Consider the following 21,436-nt stretch of genomic DNA (forward strand, 5'->3'; position numbering starts at 1 on the left):
TCTAGTAGAAACTAGAGTATATTAGTATCTAAGGTCTCTATAGTTATTAGTTAAGAGTTACCCTTAACTAATAAAAGAGAGTTAGTATATTAGTATTTACTAATAATAGTCTATACTTATATCTCTAAAGAGTTTTTAAGTATATATATATAGTATCTCTATATATTAGTATTATTATATTCTATATACTATATATATATATATATATATATATATTAGAGATTATTATACTTAGTATACTTTATTAATTAATATATATAGATTACTATATTACTCTAAATTAACTAGTTTTAGTCTCTTAGAGTATAAAGAAGTTTCTAGATATAATAGATATTACTATAATAGTAGTTAAGATATATTATTATTTAACTTAAGAAGTAGAGATAAATCTATAGAGACTCTAGCTTAAGTATAGTTTTAAGTAAGATTACGTAATATCTCTATCTAAGTCTTATCTATCCCGGCTCTATTATATAATACTAGAGATAAGATAAAGCTAAAGTCTATAATAAGAAGATATATAAGGCTTATTTATATAAATTCCCTCTAGTTTAAGTATATAGTTATTAATATAGACGTTTAGAGTTATACTTAATTACATGATTTATTAGTAGGTTGGCTTATTAGTAGATTAGCTTATTAGTAGGTTAGCTTATTAGTAGGTTAGCTTATTAGTAGGTTGGCTTATTAGTAGGTTAGCTTATTAGTAGGTTGGCTCATTAGTAGGTACGTTAACTTAGTAGGTATGTTAACTAACGTGTATCGCGTGTATAATATGTGCTAAGAGTTGCGCTAAAAAGGTTACGGACGGATCTCAAATGGGCTACTGTTGCTAGAGATGTGTGACTGTTTATGATTCCTTCCGAATTCTACCTGTACTATGCCCTTCGCAGAATCATAACCAATGATACTTAAGCGGTGACGTGACCCACGTATGGAATACAGGGGGTAACATGACCCACAAATGAAATCCAAGAGGTGACGCGATTCCTGTTTCAGCAAGCCTCTATTAATACTTCTAGTTTATCCCTCGCGCACGTATGGCTAATCTCGTTTTCTCTGGAGCCATATATATAATATACGTAGTAGTATGGTTATTATGATGTGTTACCATTGCTCTAACTTCCCAGTCTTAGAGTTGACTACGGTCATTCTCTATCTTTTGCAAATTTTCGGGTTTTCGAAAGGCACACATGACTATAAGCTGGCTCTCTAGTCTCTTCGATGCTATTCAAGACCGTGTTCACCAGAAGATCCGTATGGGGACTCGCCATCTTCGTCATTATCCTGGTTTTAATCGCCACTTCCGTATCTCATGGCCAGTGGACACACGCGGGAGAATTAACTGGCTGGTCCAGACACATCAAGGATAAGCTAGGGAGCCTGGACGCTGCTCAGAACTCAACATTAGGCGTACGGGTTTTTCAAATATCAGATTGAAATCCATTCATATTAACGGTTGTATAGTTTGAACAGATTCTTGCACTCTCACGGGGCACAGAATGGCGAATTCATGGACTCCACGCCGCGGCCAATTTGACCGGTATAGATATTGTCATCCCTCCACAGCCGTTCATCGGGGAAAACATGGTCCACTTCTTCATGGAGGATGGCCCGGATGATGTCAGGAAGCCACCATACGGGTCCGCGAAAGCCTGGATCGCACACCTGGATTTATTGAAGCATGTTATACAGAGTGGAAGCAAGACAACCTTGATCTTGGAGGATGACGTCGACTGGAGCGTGCACATAAAGAGTCAGATGTCCACTGTTGCAATCAAAGCTCGCGAGTTCACGAAAGCACCATCTACCGCTATAAGTCCCTACGGTGATGACTGGGACATCTTGTGGCTTGGACACTGCGGCGAATGGTACAATAAGGATGATCCACCAGAGCATCTTAGCTGGCCAGATGAGACTGTTTGTAGTCGTAAAGACTATCGTAGTATATATGCCCCAGAGTCTCATCTGGGACTACCGGAAGGTCAGAGGACTATCATGAGATCGGTAAGCCCGATATGCACATGGGCGTATGCTGTCACAGATGTTGGTGCGGCTCGACTGGTGGAGTGGGCGTCAAAAGCACAAGATCAAGCCTTTGACATCAAAACTCGAGCTGCGTGTTCTAGCGGGCACCTGAAATGCATCAGTGTGGTAGATCAGCTCTTCAGCCAATACCAACTGAACAATGAGATCGGAAGTACGAGCGACATAGATAACTCAATTAAGAACCCTAACGGTATCTCCATAGAACACGCGGAGAGTCGAATGGGGTCAACGGTGGTTATACGAGAAAGCGCTCGTTGCAGAGCCTTGTTTGACGATAACTGCTTTGCGACGAATTAGCTGGGTGTTTTAGGTAGCATTAGTATATAGGCAGGTAGTTACATAGTTATATATATTCAGTACAGTAGTTGAAGTATACACTGTCATACTAATTACTAGATACTAAAGACTAGCGACCATATATAATTGGCTAATATAATGTTCTGCCTGTTCTTGTAAGTATTCTCGGACCCGAGAAGAATACTAGTACAGCCATCTGGAATTAGAGATTAAGTCACTAATACCGCCAAAAGCCGACACGGAATAATATATAAGAGTCGATTCCTGTTCTTGATTAGTACTATAACCTTGAAAGACACGAAGGTTACCAGAGAAAAATTGGTCACGATGGAACGAGATCCTGACACAGGTCTTTCCATTATTGTGACCGGCGCGGGTATAGCAGGCCTTTCATTCGCGATCGAGGCCTATAGAAAGGGGCATAATGTTAAAGTGATAGAGCGACGGGCGAATTTCGAAGAACTTAGTATGTCTCGTTGATATTGCGATCGCACTACTGCAATTTTACATTGACTGATTCCTTCTTCAGGTGATATGATCGCTATACAGCCCTCGGCTCTGCGCACCCCAGCCAAGTGGCCCGGCTTCTCAGAACGCGTACGCAAGATAGCTTGGGAACCTGTACTTGAACTCTGGAAATACGATGGGGAGCATATCGACACCATGCATACTGGACAGGCAACCGACGGGAGTGCAGCGTTGCCGATCCCGCGAGCATATTTCCACAACGCGTTGCGAGGAGTTGCTGACGAAGTCGGCATCCCTATAAGCTTCTCGGCGGTTGCTGAGGAGTTCTGTGACCTTCCCGACTCCGCGTCAGTGCGACTTCGTGATGGGCAAGTCCTGAAGGCGGATGTGATTGTTGCTGCTGACGGGTGGCGGTCGAAGTCGCGACTAGCCGTCGGAGATATCCCTGAGCCAATTAGCACAGGATACTCGATATATCGGGCAGCATATAAGGCTGAGGAGGCAATGCGGAACACTATTCTTAAGGAACACTGGAGGAGAGACAAGAGCCAGCTGGATGTTTTTTTCGGCGCAGATGCACACGCATTTGTCGGAAAGTCAGAGGATATGATTTTCTGGACATTAACAAGACGAGATGTGAGCAACGACCATGTATCCTATCCTGGTAGTAAGAAGTCCTTATTGACATGGGAATAGCGAGGAGGCAACCTGGAGGAGGATCTCGCAGATTTCCAGGTTCCAATCCAGGAAGCACAGTCTGCGGTGAACGGCTGGGCGCCACTGCTCTCAGCATTGGTGCAGGAAACACCCAGCAATGCTGTGATTGACTGGAAGCTGACCTGGAGAGACCCAGATCCAAGATGGTCGACTCCCAACGGCCGCATCGTACAGATCGGTGATGCTGCGCACACATTCCTTCCAACCTCAGCTAGTGGAGCAACGATGGCTATGGAGGACGCATTCACCTTGGCGACGTGTCTGGCGATGACAGCAAAGACCGACGTTGCTCGTGCGATACAGGTCTATATCACGCTTAGGTAAGTGTATGCAATGACTACCTCACTAGGTACATGCGTGAACTATGGGGTCCTGACAGAGCCAGGTTCGAACGTGTGGCAGCTGCCCAAAAGATGGGTATAAAAAACAGAGAGCGATTTCATCATTTAGACTGGGACGAGATACGGAGGGATCCCGCAAAGGTGATGGGTCAGATACCAAAGTGGATTTCCGACCACGATCCGGAGCAATATGCGGTGGACAACTTCGATGAATGCATGAAATGCATCCTAATAGGGACTCGGTTCGAAAATACCAATTCTGTTCCTGGGTATAAGTATGAAGATTGGACACTCAAGGACCTGATGGAGACGGTAGAGCGTGGTGAAAAGATTTTAGACGATGGCGATTGGACGTAGGGCAATGATACAGAAGCCGATCCTACAACAGTCTTGATACCACAGTGCCATAATAAGAAAGGATGCCTCTAGGAGGTGTAATTACTGTGGGCTCGAAACGATAGAGACAACGCTAAGCTCGGTTGGCCTTGGAGAGTACGCGTGCCCGGTTGACTGTCAAACAAATGCTGTTAACTACTAATTACGACTGTAACCAATAATCTTGAAAGCGAGCAAGTTGTCATGTCCATTCTGGTGACATATATTCCACTGACAGCCTCATCGAAACACAAGCAAGGGTCACGTGGGAGCCCTCGCACCTGTTACTTAATATAGTGGAGTGGGCTTCTAATATGTCACAGGCCGCCTCTGCACGAGCATACAGCCAATCAAAGGCTGAGAAACGTGCTCAAACACGCTCTTATGCGCAGGTAATTCAAAGCTGCACACCTAATTATACAAAACTCTCAGGTCTATCTCTCTCGCTCTCTCGCTCTCTCTCTCTCTCTCTGTTGGCACGACCAATTCTTAAAGCATCTCCGCGTCCACACAAGATCACATTCATCATCCTCAATCAAATAAGAGTAAACTCGCTTCTCGAGTGTCAGACCACCTTCGTTCGATAGATACCCCCAAACCGTTGTTGTAAACACTAAAACCGCGGACCGATTGGTCTCACGTTACCTGCCTGGTGTGGATTTTTAAGCTGCATCTGGAATTCGGCGAAAATACGAGATCGTGTGTCTCAAGTTCGGAACTCTAAGACTTACGACTCCAGCTACCTGGTCGCGCAAAGTCTGCCCGCCAAATCTGCTTCGCAGCGAATCTGTCTGAAGGATATTCTACGTCAACATGTTGAGCCCACGACACGGAGACGATATGGATATGGACATGGACATGTCGTCCATGAACATGTCCTCTACCATGTCCGGCCGCATGAACGCCTCGCAAATGAACATGGTCTTTTTCTCCGCCAGCACAACACCACTCTTCTCGTCAATGTGGATGCCTACCTCCACTGGCCATTATGTTGGAACATGCATCTTCCTCATCGTTCTTGCCTTTCTTTATCGCGCATCTTTCACGCTCAAGCACGTGCTCGAGAAGAAGTGGCGCAGTGTCGTCGTGCAGCGGAGGTATCTCCTTGCAGACACTACGGCGGCGAAGCGCGTCTCCATGGATTCGGATGCCAAGGAGGCGGTCCTAACCGTGGATGGAGTTGAAGAAAGAGTGCGGGTTGTGAGCCAGTCGAGCGACGATGTGCAGCCATGGAGATTCAGTGTAGATCTTCCGAGGAGTGTGCTGGTTACTGTGATGGTGGCGGTTGGATATCTTCTGTAAGTCGCCTATACGGAGTTATCCCGAATGTGAACTTGCAATTGCTAATTACCAACAGCATGCTCGCAGTAATGACCATGAATGTTGGCTATTTTGCGTCGATTCTTGGTGGTGCGTTCGCCGGCGAGGTAGTGTTTGGCAGGTTTCTCGACTTTCAGACGCATCATTAAAGAAATGTTTGTAGACTACCAATGCGAAGATGCTTGATAGCTTATCCTATCTCAATGTCGAAGCATGTCTTTAGCTAAGCCTGCATATGACCGGAACTGTTCAGAAAAACCATTGACGCACGTGAGAAGACAGATACATTACAAGCAGTACAAGCCACGATCACGAATTCAGGATTGCAGTGCAGTGCTGGCCTACGTTACACAATTCATTGACAAGTCTACACAATCTGATCTGGACCACGGAAAGCTAATCAGTATGTCACCGCACAGATATCCCGCTATCTTGGTGTTCTTGGCTGTTCGACCGTGATCTTATCGGAACAATGCAGCGACAACAACGCAGTCAAGACGGTGTGCGCCTTTTTGCGGCTGCCTGTACAGTTACATCACTCATGAAGGTCATGTCCGAGACAAACATAGTAACAGTGTCGGGACAAACAAACTTAACAAAGAGAGTCTTGGCTGGTCACGTATGCCAAGGGCCGTGAGACATTCATTACGGCAGTGATTACATGTCAATCTTAGACTGAGAGGCATCTAGGACAAATACGATATAGTACACTTGCACAAACCCGGTGTGGAGAAGACAGCGGACCGTTCCTAAGTGCACCGTCCAAGGTATCTTACCCCTACCACTGTATGGATATATGTTTACTCACCAAGTAAGTACTATGTAAATTTCCACTGCGTCGGATGACTATGACTGGCTATGTTGACTATCATGGCTTGTCTCATCACTCCATGCTGTCGGACGGGCATTGGGTAGGTATAGAAGCGGCCAAGTCTAGGCGCATTGAATCCTTGGCCTTGGGGAGTTGGGACAATGACAATAATAGCCAGCTGCAGCCCGCCAGTGCCACATGTAGACCACTCCGACATCCATCCCCTACACTACACACTACTATATAATTACACTATACTACTCTTTGATCTAACCTCGGGGCCCGGGAAGAAACACCACTGCCAAGAACTGCACATATAGAACTCCGTGCCTCTGCCCTCTGCCCATCGGCGTGACTGTCTTCGCTTACTACCTGCTGCGTACTGCTTTCTTCCATAGAGGAAAATCAAACACTATGGAACCCCAGCTACGAATGAGCCGATGAATTGAAAACCCACTGGTGAACCTTAACACTACGTCTTACGAACAAGTCGGACAGCTCACCAATGCCCTCCCTCGCGAGTCTCCCGGTAGAGATACGCCTCGCTATCTTCCACTATGTTCTTCTCCCCAGCACCGACGACATGTACTCCCGTCCGCCTTCATGCCCGGCTACTGTCATAATTCATCCCGCCGATGTCAATACCCCTTCGGACCACCCCCGACGGTTCTGGGGTTCTTCCGACATGTCATCCCTCCTTCTCCTATGCCGGCTCATCCACACGGATATCCACATGCTGATCTACGCCTCCTCAACATTCGTTCTCGCACCGCAATCGACCGCAGTCACGCCTCTTACGCCAACACCATCACTAGTCGCACCTGCCTATACCGGGCGCCTCTCACCATCTCTTCGCGATACAATTCGCCATCTCGACGTCCGCATTCCACTCTACATCCGCAGCATTCGTAACGATGCCCTCAAACTATGTATCGAGGCCCACGAGACGCTCTTCCCAGGCCTGCGCAGCGTAGTACTGAGGATCCTGCACATCAGTTTCGCATCGAACCCATTGGGCAAGTATCGAGAAAGCGTAATCATTCCACTTCTCTCTGCATTCCGCGGCGTCGACACCGTCTATCTGCACTGTCACGAGACGCGCTTCTTTGGCTGGGGCGCGGGCACACGGTCCAGTATCAATCATCCACCGCCTGCATCCGCTTCTACTCAGAGTTCTGGCGGAGACTGCAATGTGCATCCGAAAGTGAAGTTTGACGTCGTGGAGAGCTGGCAGGCATTTGTGAGGTTACCTGGTGGCGCGATGCTGTATCGTAGCTCGGCCGGCAAGACGAGTCCCAAATTCGAGACACTTTGCGATGAGATCGTATGGCAGCGTACCCATGGGCGGAGCAGGCCTAGTGTTCTGGCCATTGAAGGTATGAACGAGCGGGAATGCCCGGGAGTGGAGGTAGCGTTTCGCAGTGCACAGACAGACCGGGCAATGGATGCGGTTGGTGATAGGAGGAGGGGCAGGAGAGTAATAAGATTCTGATGAGCATGGGACTGTCTCGACATCAACACCTGGTATCACACGTACATAGTATAGTGTACATTTGGTTTGTGATTCTCACATTTTCCTTTGGGGTATTGGCGAGGCGTTTTGCGCGGGAACTTCGCTCCAAAAAGCATCACGAAGATGCAGATGTATCACGAATCATGACTGTAGAAGTACTTTAATCTATCCATACTCGCTCATCACTAGATCAGGTCTCTCTTCAAAGTCACATGTGTCTTTCCTATGCCAGCGCTAACAAAAGTCACGGGGTCTGCACCGGCCCTCCGTTCATTCACGGCACCCACTCTCGTGAGTTTCAGAGCTAATACTTCAACTGCCTCACATACCACCATCGCGATTCTTCTCATCGATATGCTTGTATCGCTGCTGCTCGATCCTCCACCGATTCACCATCGCCACACAGAGAATGAGAAGCACGTCCAGACCTACCATACCAAACAGCGCAGTAAAAATGATATCCAGGAAACCGTTTGCATTCGCTGAAAACGGGCTGACACAACCGCCCTTCTGCGCCGCAACCAGGCTGTTTTGACAGGTGTTATCCTGCAGAAAGGGCGGTACAGTGCTGTTTGTGTAGCCACAGCAGTCGAAGCGCTCCTGCAAAAGGCTCTGCACGAGAGGGGCCTGATTGGACCAGATTGTAGACAGCTTGGAGCGCGTGCGCAGTGTTTCGAACCAAATGGCGAGGCCAAGACCGAGAGTGAAGATGGCGCAGATGACAACGAGCCAGCCGTGAAGTTTGAGCCAGAAGCGGTTGGTGGGGACAAAAAACGCCGGCAGAGTGACGAGAAAAGTGAAGATGATGAGGATTGCGTTGACGATTCCGGCTGTGTGATGATTAGTTTGTGAAGTGGGAGTGACTGGTGACGGGAAGGTATACCGGTGAGAGGACATTGATCGAGGAGAATCTTATGCGCGACATTGTCGACTGCGGGCTCGTCTCTACGGTCAGACTCGGAATTCAGTGAGAAGCCTAAGATGAGAGCACCTGTGCCCACAAAGAGGAGATCGACTCCGAAGTATGTGAGCATCAGTTTGCTAGGCATCGTGGTGGAAGTGAGGTATTAGCTTCAGGCACCGCAGGGGCTTGTCGAAGCGGTGTTGGCCTGCAATAGCAGCATGGAAGTGTCTAACGAGAAGCTGTAGTAAGGAAATGGAATAAGTGAAGGAAGCCTGGCCAGCAGAGCGTCCTGCGCCTGTATGATATGTGTATGCTTGAGGCCGTAGGGCGAAGTAAGAGATTAGGTTCGAGATCACAGCGCTGGAGAGCTGCAGAGCAGCGTGACTACAGTAAGAAAAAGGGAAGGAAAGAGAGTCTTGAGGGCCATAAAGGCAATGTGGAAAGGTCTGAAGCGTGAAGATGATAAAGCATGGCGCGAGAGGCGTTTCATGAGCGTGGCATGTTGGCAGTACGGTCACAGATGCCTGTCATTGGTGCTTGAGTAGCAGCACGCAAGGGCGGCGGCTAGGAATGAGAAGAGCAATAAGGCTATAAGACGCAGCAGCCCAGACGCTGGAATGGCAGCGTGGGCTGTAGCATAAGATGTAGTGAGAGAGAGCGAGACAAAAGACGACGAGCAGAACATCTCAGAAGATGTGGATTATTGAGTGATAAGTGCATATGAGTTTCGAGGTTTGATGCTGTGCCACCGGGACGCAGGCAGGTGTTGACTGAGCACACGGGAGAGTGTAAGAGCAAGGTTTAGGTGAGGCTGACTCATATACGCATCCGCTAGCTAGATAAGTAGTAGGTAATTACCTAGATAGACCTTAGTAGTATGTACCTAGCAGACTGAGTACGTTTTCTTTTCATTACTCATGATCCCGTTACGTATGGTCTGCTTACACGTTGTAGGAAGAGAAATAGTGTATGATCTTTCATGGTGATGCTTCAGCGCAAGGCAATCCAACCCATATACCTGTAACAATTGGAAAACAAGGCAGCCGAGGAGTTGCTATTTTAAAGGTTGCTCCTTCCGTTTACGGCGTATTGTTTCCGCTAGAGTCGCAGGCAGAGGCGGACCTGGGAGGCGGAGGAGGACGCTTTGAAGTTCGCTCCTTCCTTGCTCCTCTAGCGCATCACATGGCCTTGCTCAGCTCCAATCATAGGCCGCCTCTCTCCAGACTGTGTTGCTGCAACACAGCAGGCATTGCTAATAACAATAACTACTTCTGTGCTGTGTATGATTATTTCGATATTTTGATGTTATGATTCCACGTGTAGGTATATATAGTATGCATAGGGAGAGGGGGCAGGAGTAGTAGTACCTAGACCTTCTCAGACCCCTTCCATCATATACCTCTCTCTCTACCCAGGTCCTACTAACTAGTACATACCTAGGCGGCTCTAGGTCTGTAATCAATACCTGTCGTAGTCCTTAGCACCTTCAGGGCCGCCCCAGATCAGACAGACCTGCAGATGGACCAATCAAAAGACAGCCCCCACCTTCCCATGTTGCCATTCACAATTGAAAACAGGCCAGTGCCCCCTTCCCCGTCAGACCGTCTCACTTTCCCCGAATCTCTCGTCCGCCCCTTCCCTCTTCTGATCTGCTCACATACAGGACAATCTCACGCTTCTTCTTGCCTAGAATAGCGACGTCCATCATCACCAGCAGTAGTAGCTGCCCGGCCTGCAACGCAACGACGACGATAATAACATAAACAACCACAACAAGTACAACACTACGACACCACGACACTTGGGATTCTTGGACTATCCTCAGGTCACGAGGCTTGGACTCGACACTCGACACCTCGAGGTAGGTAAGCGCTTCGTCTATTTTCACTAGTCCATCTTCCTTTTTTGCGCGCATACATATTACACAACAACTATACGCGATGCTAGGGCTGTTGGTACGTGCTGCTGCTCCAGAAGACACCTAGACAGAGCCATCCATCAGCGTCAGCATCAGCATCAGCATCGGCATCGGCATCTCACTCTTCTGCGGCCTGCTGCAACACTTTGTGCTGCTGCTGATCTCTGGAACATGGTTGCGCGTATTCTGCTAGCTTTCTTTGGTGGCTTTTGGGGGCTTCATGGCTCTAAGCTAGGAGGAATGAGAATGGATGGGACTGATGTGGTGGTTTGGGGCCTGTCGCAGGCTCTCTCTCCCCAATAACGGGGGCATAAGGACACACACCCACACCCACAAAGGCGCCTCAAACTTCAAAGACGGCCTGCAATTCCCCCCCAAAAGACCCTTGAAGAAGTCAAGACGCTCGCTCCCTTGCCCTTTTCTCACCCCTTTCACCCCTCCCCCCCTCTTCTTCCTTCTCTGGTCCTTCCTTCCTTTGGCTCTGGCGCCGCCGTTCGCACCCGCCCTGTTTTTCTTCCCAAGGCGCCCCCCCCTTAGCGTACCTTCCCTCGCAGCTGCACCACCCAACCACTCCCACCTCCCCATGATTCTCTCTTCTTTGCGTTAAAGGCTTTCCCTTTCCATCCATTCTTCACCTTACCTTTTTCAATCGCCCGCTCTAACCGTGCATCAGCTTCAGCATCAGCGTCAACATCAGCAACTGCATCTGCATTTGCATTTGCTGCTTCTCTACCGGAGCGTATTGCTCCTGTTGCAATCTCTGCTTCTCCACTTCCTTGCTTCCGCTTAACCTCCAGCTTTGCAAGTCCCGCTGCCGAGCTTCCGCCCAGTAAATCTCTACCCGCGCTCGCTGCAGCTGTCGCCCTCCGCCAAAGAGGAAATCTCCCCACACATCTCAGCAGCCACAAAGAGTAAGGCCCAGCGGCAACCCGAATCGACATCACCGTAACCTCTTTTGATTCTTGCTCAGCAACCATGACTGAGATTCAGGAACACGATCCCAACGCGTCGCCCTCTGGTGTTGACGACTCCATCGTGAGCAATGGCAACGGCCTCGACGCCAACCGTGGAACAAAGCGACCTCGTCCTGCCCAGGATGACGATGACGACGATGATGACAAGCCTGGTCGCGAGAGAAGAAAGATTGAGATCAAGTTTATACAGGATAAATCGCGTCGACACATCACCTTCTCCAAACGGAAGGCTGGTATTATGAAAAAGGTATGTATGTATCAGCTTCCTTCCCATAGCGCGCATCGCGACTCGGCGCGTCGCATCGCATCCGCAGATGCCAAACGACCAATTGCTAATTGAACACACCCAGGCATACGAACTTTCTGTCCTTACCGGCACCCAAGTCCTCCTTCTCGTCGTCTCTGAAACGGGTCTCGTCTATACCTTCACAACCCCAAAACTTCAGCCTCTAGTCACGAAGCCAGAGGGCAAGAACCTTATTCAAGTATGTCTAACCATCATTACTCTTGCGCCGTCGCGGAAATATCTAACAGTCTTCAGGCCTGCCTGAACGCCCCCGAACCTGCCAGCGCCGACTCGAACGGCGTCGACGGTGACCAAGGCGTCGACTCCCCTGAAGACAATACACATGCTCAGATGCCACAGGGTCAGCCGCGCGGTATGCCTCAGCAACAAGGCATGCCCGCTGCTTATATGACACCGGAGCAGCATCTGCAATATCAGACTTATCTCCAGCAGCAACAAGCTAGCGGTCATGGTTATATGCCGCAACAGGGTAGGATGCCCACACACCCACAGCACTCATATCCACCTGATCAGAAGCTGAGCTGAGTTTGAGGTTAATAATGCGATCCTGTCAATCATACCACCCAGGCGGTACCGATTGGTGGTGTTCTTGTCGCCGCCGCTGATCCTCACGTTACGATATTGCGACTGCAAATTGAAAAGAATTGGGCATCAGATACGAAAATGCCTGACTTAAACCTATGATGATATGTTGAAAAGTATGATGGATTGGACTGTACGCAGGCACTTTGGTTCGTCGTGATGGTTATTGGAGGTCCATGGAGACAGTGCAGGATGCTACTGGTGCTATGGATCCCTTCTTTCGGGCGCAAAACTTGACTTATCTAGTTCTCTGGGCAGGTTGATGCTAATACACATCAGACTGGTGCTCAGACCGGTGTTCATCGGAGTACAACACAGGTCTGGGTTCGTGCTCGCACCGTGTGCATACTATTGGTGGAGGTTTTCGCTTTTCATGTCCACCCACCTCATCATGTACCTTCACGCACTTCCGCTTCCCCTCTTGTCATGGTTCGCTTCATTTCCCACCTGGTCGGTCGCACTCAAAGATAACCCCCTAAAGACATGTTCTCGGAATGGCACTGTAAATCTTCGCTCTTCTGCAAATCCACAAAGTCACAAAATTTGAAATAACATGTCTCTGTACCCCTCAATCCAGTCAACCGTACAGCCCTCTGCTTAAAGGGGGATGACTGCCTCATCTCTAGGTGTCGTTTGTACCACTGGTAGGGTGACACAGTAGTTGTTCGTATGTCTGAAAGCGGTCATAGGGCTAGCCATTTGAAGTATGGTACTGCCAAACGTGTCTCACCAGATTGGGGTACCATGCAGGCCGTACTTGAAAAATCCGATGGCTTGATACAGTGGGGAGGTAGATTCATGGCGAGAATTTCAAGCCATGGGTCGTGAGAAGACGAGCTAATTAGTGCCAAGGGTTGATAAGTAGTAGACGCGAGGCTGCCCAGGCAAAATGAACAGATGTTGTGCGTGCGGAGATTCATGGCCATATTTAGTTAGAGATACATGGTGTACCTAGCGCACGTGTAACAGGGTAGATTGCCTTGCCGGCAGAGAGGCATGCATAGACCCATGCGTAGATGCTCTAGAAGGAAAGGTAAGATCATGTTGTAATGAAGGTCTCATTCTTACAATGGTCTAGATGTGAGTGAGTCCCTAGCAGACACTAGTAGACACAGATGATCCTATCACCGTCTCCTTTCTAGTGCAGGCTATTCTTTCTTGATACATTATCATTAGGCATATTCTAAGCTCGTTTATGATTGGATACTACTTTTCTAGTTATATTCTACACCTAGCATATACATATATATACCCGTAGCTACTAGAAACTTAGGCTAATATATTAATATATTAGGCATAAAATGTTGATAATAATCATAGACCTTACTTTGTCTGGACTCAGAGTTAACCACATTGTGCCTAGTATACTAGTCTCATAACTGGAAAGATGTATAAGGTTTTAAAATCTCGAGAGTACCTTCACGTGTCAATGGCACAACTACCTCTTTATGTGTAAAGACTACCGCTAGGATTCCTCTTCGTCCGGCCTTATACTTTGCTTCTCTGGTAGAGCAAGTCTGTTACCACGGTGTCGTACTCGAATTGTCCGATCGGTAAACTTGTCCAATCGGACCACGGCCAGGCCACTTGATAGCTCTACAGACCTGATGGTGGCTGGCTCGGCATGCAGCTGAGCTGCACCTGATAGCGGAGTGTTCTGATGGGGGCAACTCTGAGTTCTCGTCGTCAAGACATAGAGATGCATAGACCTTGTTTCAGGTCTTTCGTTTCTTGCAATACAGGTCCCTTACATCGAGCCTGAGTCTTGCTCAGCGAGACATATACAACGTCTCCCGGTGAGATGTGCTTGTGGGATAATCTGGACCGACTTCCGTTATCAGATAAGACAATGGGCGCGTCGCGAGTGCTTCGGAAGCAGTGCTGTGCTGCATATATTGTCCGGAGAACCGTCTGCTTCGTGCCCGTTAGGCGTCACTAGACTCACTAATATTATGCAGACGGATTGCTTTATTATACTAAAGGCATCCCTCCCGATTAAAGAGCCCTTCCTTCCCTAATTTTCGCGCTCCTGGCGGGCTGCATATGCACATCGTTACTACCGATCTGACGATTCTGGACGCTGCCCTCCTCTGCGCAGGCCGGTATGGACAACATCAAACAAGCACCTCCGTTGGTCAACTGTTCTGATGGCGGAGTCGACATGGAAAAGCCTTACCTTGACGCCGACGCCCTCAAGTTAGCTAGTATGGGCTACACGCAAGATATGAAACGTAACTTCAGCGTATGGTCCGTCCTAGGCGTCGGTTTCTCTCTCACAAACTCCTGGTTTGGCATCTCTGCGGCACTTGTCACAGGAATTAACTCAGGCGGTCCACTACTCCCAATCTATGGCATCATTATTGTTACACTGATCAGCACGTGTGTGGGCATCAGTCTGAGTGAGTTGGCTAGTGCGTATCCCAATGCCGGCGGCCAATACTTTTGGGCAAACGAGTTGGCGAGCCCGAAATGGGCGAACTTTGCGAGTTATGCGACTGGTTGGGCCGCCTGGGTCGGAAGTATCTTCACGAGTGCCAGTGTGAATCTGGCAGTCGGAAGTGCATTGGTGGGATGCTGGCAGTTGTCCCATCCGGACTTGTGAGTACGACTCCGTCCAAGCAAAACACCCTTGCCGGATTAGCCATGAGACCGACTAACACACGTCCAGCGTCATTCTCCCCTGGCATGTCTTTGTGGCGTACCAATGCGTGAATCTTTTCGCCTACATCTTCAATTGCTACGGCAAGACTCTACCCATTGTTGCATCCATGGCTCTGTATACCTCTCTCATATCCTTTGCCGTGATCCTCATCACGGTGCCCGCTGTTGCACCGACCCATCAAACTGCCAAGTTCGTCTTCGCCACCTTCATCAACAACACAGGCTGGTCGCAGAACGGCATAGCGTTCATTGTCGGTCTGGTGAACGTGAACTGGGCTTTTGCCTGCCTTGACTGTGCGACACACTTGGCGGAAGAAGTCCATCGACCAGAGAAAATGATCCCAATTGCCATCATGGGCACTGTAGGCATCGGCTTCGTGACAAGCTGGTTCTTCAGCATATCCATGTTCTTCAGCATCGTCGGCGATTTCTCACTGCTGACAGGTACAACCACGCTAGTACCGATTCTTGAGCTGTTCTACCAGGCAATGAGCAACAAAGCAGGTGCGATCGTGCTCGAGAGCTTGATCATTGCTACAGGTATCGGGTGTGAGATTGCGAGTCATACTTGGCAGAGCCGGCTATGCTGGAGTTTTGCCCGGGATAGGGGCTTGCCAGGACATCGTTATTTGAGCCGTGTGCACCCTGGATCAGATGTACCCTTATACGCGCATACCGTGTCATGTCTCCTTGTCGCAATTGTTGGTTGTTTATATCTAGGCTCCTATACGGCGTTCAACAGGTATGCTATCTCTTTGGCCCATGACTCCCGCAGATAAATCGACTGACCCACCCCTCTAGCATGGTAACAGCATGTATAGTTCTCCTCTACATCTCATACTCCATCCCAGTTGCCTGTCTACTACTTCGCGGCCGCAGCACCATCAAGCCTGGCCCTTTCTGGCTGGGACCCATCGGACTGTTCGCCAATATCGTCCTGCTCGCCTGGAGTGTGTTCACCATCATCATGTACTCGTTCCCGTACGCGATGCCAGTCGCTGCGAGTAACATGAACTACGTCAGTGCCGTATATGCGGTTGTAGCCATCATCATGAGCGTGGACTGGTTTGTGCGCGGGAAGAAGAGCTATCGAAGCCAGAGCACGCGGAGAGCGGAGGTGGAGGTGTTGATTGGCAGGGAGGGCAGTGTTGCGGATGTGAAGGATGTTGCACATTGAGCTTTGTGGCTGAATACGGATTATGATCCCCCGATACGACGAGATGAGGTGTCTTTGACCGAGTCTTGAGATTTCTCTGGAGCGTTCTCATTTGACAATAACGCAAGAAGTTTTTGCACTAGCAGAGTGTCAAAAGTATACAATTTACCACATCTAGCCATCCATCGAGGGCTTTCTCTCGAGTATCACGTCGCACTCGTCGACGTGAAGATACGACGTTTGGATGCAAGGTAGACAGACTTAGGGAGAGATTTCACCAATATGAACACGCCGACGAAGGGGGATATGTATGTTTATACACGTAGCCGTTTGAGGGGTTTTCTATCCCCACTAGATCGTTCAGTCCTTTCAAGGATGTATTGAGATGTAGGGCAACATAGCAGGGTGCCAGATTTCAGGGGTAGGTGGCAAGCGCGAAGTGGTCCGCGGCTAGGAACGCAAGCCAAGCCTGATAATTGATGCCCTTGTGTCAATATCTGGCTACAGGCATCGGCTCTATGAGCGTTAGGAATTCCAGAGTTTCGAATGATCTTTTCGTGACGTACATCATATTCTGTCGATGTGGGATTAAAGTAACCCTGGAATATGACTATCAAGATCAACATGGTCTATACAGAGTCATATGAGACGCGACCTGGAGAGATAGACTACCATGCTGCCATTCCGACGAATTTCCTGGATAGGAGACAGATGGCCAGTCAATGAACCCGGTACACTTCACATATGCTACTGGTCAACATGCAAAACCATCATCTGTCGAGGAAACACATCTTGAGCCGTCCTGGCTACACCTCATTATAGTCATTATTTATCCATAAATTCATCAACACGCCTACTCCGCCTTCTCTATTTTCGGCACAGGGGGCCGCATGAACATCTTCTTGATACTCTCCTGCCCCTCATCGCCTGCAGCAAACATGCCCCGCTTTCTCTTCGCGCCTAGTCGTACAGCGCCCTCGAGTCTGAATTTCACCCCGCTGACTGCATCCTTGGCTAACATGCGCGCCATGTCTGTCGCGCCACTGTCTCGGATGCAGCTCTCGATGGTCCGAAGACGCTGGGCGAGAGCGTCAACGTCATTGTTGAAGCGCGTTACGTTGGGATCTTTTGTCAGAGAGGGTGTTGAATCACCCGGAAGTCCTGGCGCAGATGCTGATAGCGGGAGACCGAAGCCGACGTCAATGGCAACGTCCAATAGAGTCATGGATGCGGTGAGGGTGGAGTAGTCTGTTGTGTCATCGATGGCAGTGTAAAGTGAGTTAGTCGAGAGGCAGGTCATGACGTCTTTCGCAACGGAAGCCGAGAGAAGATGTGCTACGCCCGGGATGGGAGTATTGAGGAAGAAAGAAAGCGCAAGGGCTCGTTTGAAGGTTTGCTGGGCAGGAGAGAGCGCGGGCAGAGCAGTTATGAGGGTAGCTTGGAGGGTGACAGACTTGAGAGCGCACGGTAGGGATGATGTGAGGGCGGAAATATCGGTATCCAAAGTCGAGGACAACGAGGAGGAGTCAATCAAGGAACCGAGAGTAGAACGAAGCAGGGTGAAAGTGGCAGCAGATGAAAGGACTGAGGAGTCGTAGAGCATTCGGACGAGGATGAATAGAGTATATGACCGTGTTTCTTGCGTGAGGCTAGGAATCGTCAGCGGAGCGCGTGGGAAAAGTTAGTATACCCACAGAGACGCAGCTTGCTTGAAAAGGGTGAGAAGAGGGAGAAGTCCAGGGGGTAGCGGTACTTGAACACCTGTGGCGATTAGCTTGCGCAGCCCAGAAATATCCTAGACATACTTCGTGGTACTTCCTTGCTTGGTTGCATCACCATACGGATATCCAGAGCTTCAGACTTGGACTTCAAGCTGGCGAATAGGTCTTTGATACGATCGATAGTAAGGAGATCGCGAAGTTGTATTTCAGACTCCTGTTGGAGGATTAGTGCCCTGACTGAGGGTGCGCGCACGAGTCAATACGTACACGGAGAACTCGCACGTAGGCTTCTTGAAGGTCAGTATCCGCGTTGGAGCATACTTCGAATCGGTTAGCGCTGGACGAGCTGACTTTCGACACCCACTCACGGTCATACAATATCCAGAGCAAGACCTCATTTGGCAACTCTTGCATTCCAGCCCATGTAGAGACGAAACCAGACAAGAATAGGTCTCGTCGCGAACTTAATGCTATTTTTGCGTCAGTAATAACAGATGTCGGTGTTGATCGACTTACAGGTCATTGATGGCGAAGTCCAGACCTGTGACAGATGATTCGATGGGAACGAAGGCGCTTGTTTAGGCTTCTCGTCTAGAAAGAAGTGCCACACCGTGTCCAGGTGCAGCGCATCTGTTCGTTGTACGGCCTGAAGGACTTTATGTGCCTTTTCTTCACCACCATCATCCTCTCCCAGGGAGGTGACAAATATGTTCTCGTTCATAGTCGCTTCGTCTTCGTTTGACTGGGAGTCCTCTTTTTTCCCTAACATGATCTTTGCTTCCTTGATCTGCGCGTCAACAGCGACACTCTCTTTCTTGTCATCGATCAGTGCCCGCAAAGCATCTCGGAAATTTGTTCGTGGAGGCGTTCCACGGCGTACGAGAGCCGGAGTCGACTGAGACCATGGATCAATCGAGTTCTTCAGGTTACGTTTATTGACTGTGATGAAGGCGCTCACGTCCTCGAGTTCCGAGTCCGAATCGTCCAAGCCTTCTGAATCAGAGTCTTGAATCATTTCTTTGCCATCTCTCACATACCGCAGACCTACTGGAGCGGGCGTTGTAGTCCTTCCCATAGGTGAGACTGGTATAGGGCTCGACATGAAGACCTCCTCAGGGCTCGACGGAAGCGAGACGACTTCCACTGACTGGCAATCATGGCTAGGGATTCTTTCAGACCGTCTCTGCCGTATGGCTGTGCTATTCGGTACCTTGTTCAAGCTCTGTATGTCATGATCATTCATAGCAGCAGTTATAGACGGTGTCGCGGTTGGCGATGGATCTTGTCGAGTGGAGCCGGATGCACTCTGGTCTCGCCCTCGTCGGGGAGGAATTGGACTTGGCCATGTACGCTCGGAGCTCTGTCTATCTATCTTCTCCGATTCTTGTCAGGTTTATGATTCCACAATAGAGAGGCAAATCACCCAGACCAGGTAGATTCCTGAGGAAGCGTACCTATGGCATTGGCGGGGGACGTTTGCGAAACAGGCCGAGGCTTGAAAAAGTCTTTAATGTCGCGATTGTTCTTCGGGGGCTTGGTGACGGGAGCCATCGTTGCTACATGGTCAAAAGTGCCAGAGGCTGATTGTATGAAATCCAGAATCAGACCCACAAAAGTTCTGGGCACATAACATTAGGTTAGCAGTGGCAGTGAGAATGACGATGCGACGCGTAGGAACTGAAGCATATTCAACGCGAAACGCGATTCCACGTGCCACGTGGTATCCGCAAAATATCCGCTAGTGTTTAGTGGTTCCATCCGTCTGTGTTGGAACCAAGAGATGATTGATGGCAAATGGCATGACCGTCTGTTACTTGTTGCTATTCCATATCCATCCTCGAACATCGGCGTCGAAAATGAAGACAGGAATCTGTCAATTAAGTCGTAATGAATCATTAGTGAAAAGATGTTTTCCCGTCTGAACCGTTCAAAATGGAACCTCTGGGCAAGCACCCAAAGCTCGGCCAAGTCTTGTCTGGTAACATGCCGCAATGGACGTGCAACGGCACGGACTACGTTCGCCTGTCCTTTTCCAAGGTTGCTTGATGAATCGCGCCGCTATTACTAATTAATGAATAGTATATAGGATAGACCACTACACAGTATGAAAGTGGAGCTACGTATCCCATCCCGATACACGTTTCTTTTGTATCAACTCCATGACTTCATGCTTACAGCTCACAGGACAAGTAGGCTCCACACGACGTGCTTCATGAGTTTCAGCCTGTGTCCAGTCGTGACATCGCCTGAGTACAAGTGGTCCTTTGTACACGACCACATTAGACTCGGAGGATGTCATGTCAATGCAAACATACTGGACATCTCCCATAAGCTGCAAGGGCAGCTGCATCGAATGTGTAGTTGGCCAGGTTGATTACCTGTCTGTCCTGGTTTGCGGGAGCTGATCAGTCTTCTCAAATTCTGGTATTATGTCAGAGAGCAAAGTTTTCACATAACGATATGCTTGACAGCTAATTACTGGATCGGAATTATGATTGTCGTTCATCACTTTGAGATGGCACAGGATCTAAATTTATGATCAGCCAAAGGATGAACCAGGGTCTGACTAATTAGCTAGAGACGAGACTGACACAGCTCGTGTTGGCTGATGAACCTGATCCTCGCACATGAAAATCCAGGCAGACTAGCGACGTAGCCCGCAAAGCCTGCTCTACTAGTGATGTTGGTCCTAGGTAAGACGTTTATCGAGCTGACTGTTGCTCAGGAAGTTCTTTGGACCGGTTGCGAGCGTCAGAAGTGAATGAAGAGATGTGACAAGGATGTTGGTTGCAAGTGACGCCGGACGCCCCACAAAGAAGGGAAAGCAAAGTTACCGATGCCGAACGTCGCAGCAGACAGCGGAGACGGAGAGACGAGGGCAGTGTGCGGTTGCTGGCCAGGTGCAGATAGATGCAGGTGCAGATGCAGTACGGACAAGGTGGAATTCGAAAATGCCACCTATTATTGACCATAAATCCAGTGACATAGGAGAGCGTCGTTGGACACGTAGATGATAAGAACAACAATTAATTGTGCGTATTGTAGAGGGCTGAACACTGAATGCTGAATGCTGAATACTGTTATGTCCGAGAAGGCTGACATGGTTCGTAAGCATCAACCTACTTGAGGCTCCACTGACACTACCTACCTAACTATTACCTGCTAATACCTACTAATACCTACCTACTGTGGACACCTGCGCAACCGAAACCGACCACTCAATCACTCCTGACGGCTCCATCCACCACCAAAAAAAGCCCCCAAGCCCCGTCGGGTGCCCCAAGCCCGGGTCAGCTTCTGTCGACCGATACACGACCGAGTA

General features: G+C 49.0%; 11 protein-coding genes across 11 annotated transcripts; 6 read left to right on the forward strand and 5 right to left on the reverse strand.

Moving 5' to 3' along the window:
• Positions 1-1,039: 1,039 nt before the first annotated feature.
• Positions 1,040-2,346, forward strand: EJ05DRAFT_506126 (uncharacterized protein; the record flags this gene model as incomplete). Its single annotated transcript, XM_033747787.1, has 2 exons — positions 1,040-1,413; positions 1,468-2,346. The coding sequence occupies exons 1-2, from the start codon at positions 1,225-1,227 to the stop codon at positions 2,344-2,346; spliced, it is 1,068 nt and encodes a 355-aa protein (XP_033604842.1). The 5' UTR covers positions 1,040-1,224.
• A 327-nt stretch (positions 2,347-2,673) lies between these two features.
• On the forward strand, positions 2,674-4,417 carry EJ05DRAFT_533958 (monooxygenase; the record flags this gene model as incomplete). The annotated part of the gene is made up of 4 exons (XM_033749146.1): positions 2,674-2,812; positions 2,876-3,450; positions 3,511-3,851; positions 3,881-4,417. The coding sequence occupies 4 exons, from the start codon at positions 2,674-2,676 to the stop codon at positions 4,227-4,229; spliced, it is 1,404 nt and encodes a 467-aa protein (XP_033604843.1). The 3' UTR covers positions 4,230-4,417.
• Positions 4,418-5,060: 643 nt separating this feature from the next.
• On the forward strand, positions 5,061-5,716 carry EJ05DRAFT_481339 (uncharacterized protein; the record flags this gene model as incomplete). The annotated part of the gene is made up of 2 exons (XM_033745058.1): positions 5,061-5,545; positions 5,605-5,716. The coding sequence occupies 2 exons, from the start codon at positions 5,061-5,063 to the stop codon at positions 5,714-5,716; spliced, it is 597 nt and encodes a 198-aa protein (XP_033604844.1).
• Positions 5,717-6,883: 1,167 nt separating this feature from the next.
• Positions 6,884-7,870, forward strand: EJ05DRAFT_481340 (uncharacterized protein; the record flags this gene model as incomplete). The annotated part of the gene is made up of 1 exon (XM_033745059.1): positions 6,884-7,870. One exon carries the CDS (start codon positions 6,884-6,886, stop codon positions 7,868-7,870), a length of 987 nt encoding a protein of 328 aa, XP_033604845.1.
• Positions 7,871-8,041: 171 nt separating this feature from the next.
• Positions 8,042-9,124, reverse strand: EJ05DRAFT_134 (uncharacterized protein). Its single transcript, XM_033739175.1, has 2 exons — positions 8,775-9,124; positions 8,042-8,721 (listed from the first exon to the last, which is right to left on the reverse strand). The coding sequence occupies exons 1-2, from the start codon at positions 8,938-8,940 to the stop codon at positions 8,213-8,215; spliced, it is 675 nt and encodes a 224-aa protein (XP_033604846.1). The 5' UTR covers positions 8,941-9,124; the 3' UTR covers positions 8,042-8,212.
• A 1,214-nt stretch (positions 9,125-10,338) lies between these two features.
• Positions 10,339-10,820, reverse strand: EJ05DRAFT_251 (uncharacterized protein). Its single transcript, XM_033740167.1, has one exon. The coding sequence runs from the start codon at positions 10,708-10,710 to the stop codon at positions 10,402-10,404; it is 309 nt and encodes a 102-aa protein (XP_033604847.1). The 5' UTR covers positions 10,711-10,820; the 3' UTR covers positions 10,339-10,401.
• Positions 10,821-11,246: 426 nt separating this feature from the next.
• EJ05DRAFT_495281 (uncharacterized protein) lies at positions 11,247-11,654 on the reverse strand (the record flags this gene model as incomplete). The annotated part of the gene is made up of 1 exon (XM_033746241.1): positions 11,247-11,654. The coding sequence occupies one exon, from the start codon at positions 11,652-11,654 to the stop codon at positions 11,247-11,249; it is 408 nt and encodes a 135-aa protein (XP_033604848.1).
• EJ05DRAFT_201 (SRF-TF-domain-containing protein) lies at positions 11,561-12,679 on the forward strand. The gene is made up of 3 exons (XM_033739745.1): positions 11,561-11,934; positions 12,038-12,172; positions 12,229-12,679. The coding sequence occupies exons 1-3, from the start codon at positions 11,689-11,691 to the stop codon at positions 12,517-12,519; spliced, it is 672 nt and encodes a 223-aa protein (XP_033604849.1). The 5' UTR covers positions 11,561-11,688; the 3' UTR covers positions 12,520-12,679.
• A 1,802-nt stretch (positions 12,680-14,481) lies between these two features.
• Positions 14,482-16,643, forward strand: EJ05DRAFT_368 (choline transport protein). The gene is made up of 3 exons (XM_033741121.1): positions 14,482-15,174; positions 15,245-15,979; positions 16,039-16,643. Exons 1-3 carry the CDS (start codon positions 14,681-14,683, stop codon positions 16,412-16,414), a joined length of 1,605 nt encoding a protein of 534 aa, XP_033604850.1. The 5' UTR covers positions 14,482-14,680; the 3' UTR covers positions 16,415-16,643.
• A 462-nt stretch (positions 16,644-17,105) lies between these two features.
• On the reverse strand, positions 17,106-19,087 carry EJ05DRAFT_284 (uncharacterized protein). The gene is made up of 6 exons (XM_033740470.1): positions 18,631-19,087; positions 18,483-18,584; positions 18,382-18,434; positions 18,199-18,328; positions 18,088-18,154; positions 17,106-18,042 (listed from the first exon to the last, which is right to left on the reverse strand). Exons 1-6 carry the CDS (start codon positions 18,881-18,883, stop codon positions 17,247-17,249), a joined length of 1,401 nt encoding a protein of 466 aa, XP_033604851.1. The 5' UTR covers positions 18,884-19,087; the 3' UTR covers positions 17,106-17,246.
• Positions 19,026-19,722, reverse strand: EJ05DRAFT_274 (uncharacterized protein). The gene is made up of 4 exons (XM_033740379.1): positions 19,569-19,722; positions 19,325-19,482; positions 19,152-19,274; positions 19,026-19,104 (listed from the first exon to the last, which is right to left on the reverse strand). The coding sequence occupies exons 1-3, from the start codon at positions 19,663-19,665 to the stop codon at positions 19,269-19,271; spliced, it is 261 nt and encodes an 86-aa protein (XP_033604852.1). The 5' UTR covers positions 19,666-19,722; the 3' UTR covers positions 19,026-19,104; positions 19,152-19,268.
• Between the last annotated feature and the right edge of the window lie 1,714 nt (positions 19,723-21,436).

This window comes from Pseudovirgaria hyperparasitica (assembly GCF_010093815.1).
Source record: "Pseudovirgaria hyperparasitica strain CBS 121739 unplaced genomic scaffold EJ05scaffold_1, whole genome shotgun sequence".
Taxonomy (NCBI): domain Eukaryota; kingdom Fungi; phylum Ascomycota; class Dothideomycetes; order Acrospermales; family Acrospermaceae; genus Pseudovirgaria; species Pseudovirgaria hyperparasitica.

Bases quoted from the DNA above. Each gene is read 5' to 3' on its own strand.
- EJ05DRAFT_251 (XM_033740167.1), bottom strand. From the start codon at position 10,710: ATGCGCGCAAAAAAGGAAGATGGACTAGTGAAAATAGACGAAGCGCTT.
- EJ05DRAFT_368 (XM_033741121.1), top strand. From the start codon at position 14,681: ATGGACAACATCAAACAAGCACCTCCGTTGGTCAACTGTTCTGATGGC. The intron at 15,175-15,244 runs GTGAGTACGACT...ACACACGTCCAG, and splicing joins CAGTTGTCCCATCCGGACTT to CGTCATTCTCCCCTGGCATG. The intron at 15,980-16,038 runs GTATGCTATCTC...CCACCCCTCTAG, and splicing joins TCCTATACGGCGTTCAACAG to CATGGTAACAGCATGTATAG.
- EJ05DRAFT_134 (XM_033739175.1), bottom strand. From the start codon at position 8,940: ATGCCTAGCAAACTGATGCTCACATACTTCGGAGTCGATCTCCTCTTT. The intron at 8,722-8,774 runs GTATACCTTCCC...ATCATCACACAG, and splicing joins CGATCAATGTCCTCTCACCG to CCGGAATCGTCAACGCAATC.
- EJ05DRAFT_201 (XM_033739745.1), top strand. From the start codon at position 11,689: ATGACTGAGATTCAGGAACACGATCCCAACGCGTCGCCCTCTGGTGTT. The intron at 11,935-12,037 runs GTATGTATGTAT...GAACACACCCAG, and splicing joins AGGCTGGTATTATGAAAAAG to GCATACGAACTTTCTGTCCT. The intron at 12,173-12,228 runs GTATGTCTAACC...AACAGTCTTCAG, and splicing joins AGGGCAAGAACCTTATTCAA to GCCTGCCTGAACGCCCCCGA.
- EJ05DRAFT_274 (XM_033740379.1), bottom strand. From the start codon at position 19,665: ATGGCTCCCGTCACCAAGCCCCCGAAGAACAATCGCGACATTAAAGAC. The intron at 19,483-19,568 runs GTACGCTTCCTC...CGGAGAAGATAG, and splicing joins GTCCCCCGCCAATGCCATAG to ATAGACAGAGCTCCGAGCGT.
- EJ05DRAFT_284 (XM_033740470.1), bottom strand. From the start codon at position 18,883: ATGTTAGGGAAAAAAGAGGACTCCCAGTCAAACGAAGACGAAGCGACT. The intron at 18,585-18,630 runs GTAAGTCGATCA...ACGCAAAAATAG, and splicing joins GACTTCGCCATCAATGACCT to CATTAAGTTCGCGACGAGAC. The intron at 18,329-18,381 runs GTACGTATTGAC...ATCCTCCAACAG, and splicing joins CCTACGTGCGAGTTCTCCGT to GAGTCTGAAATACAACTTCG.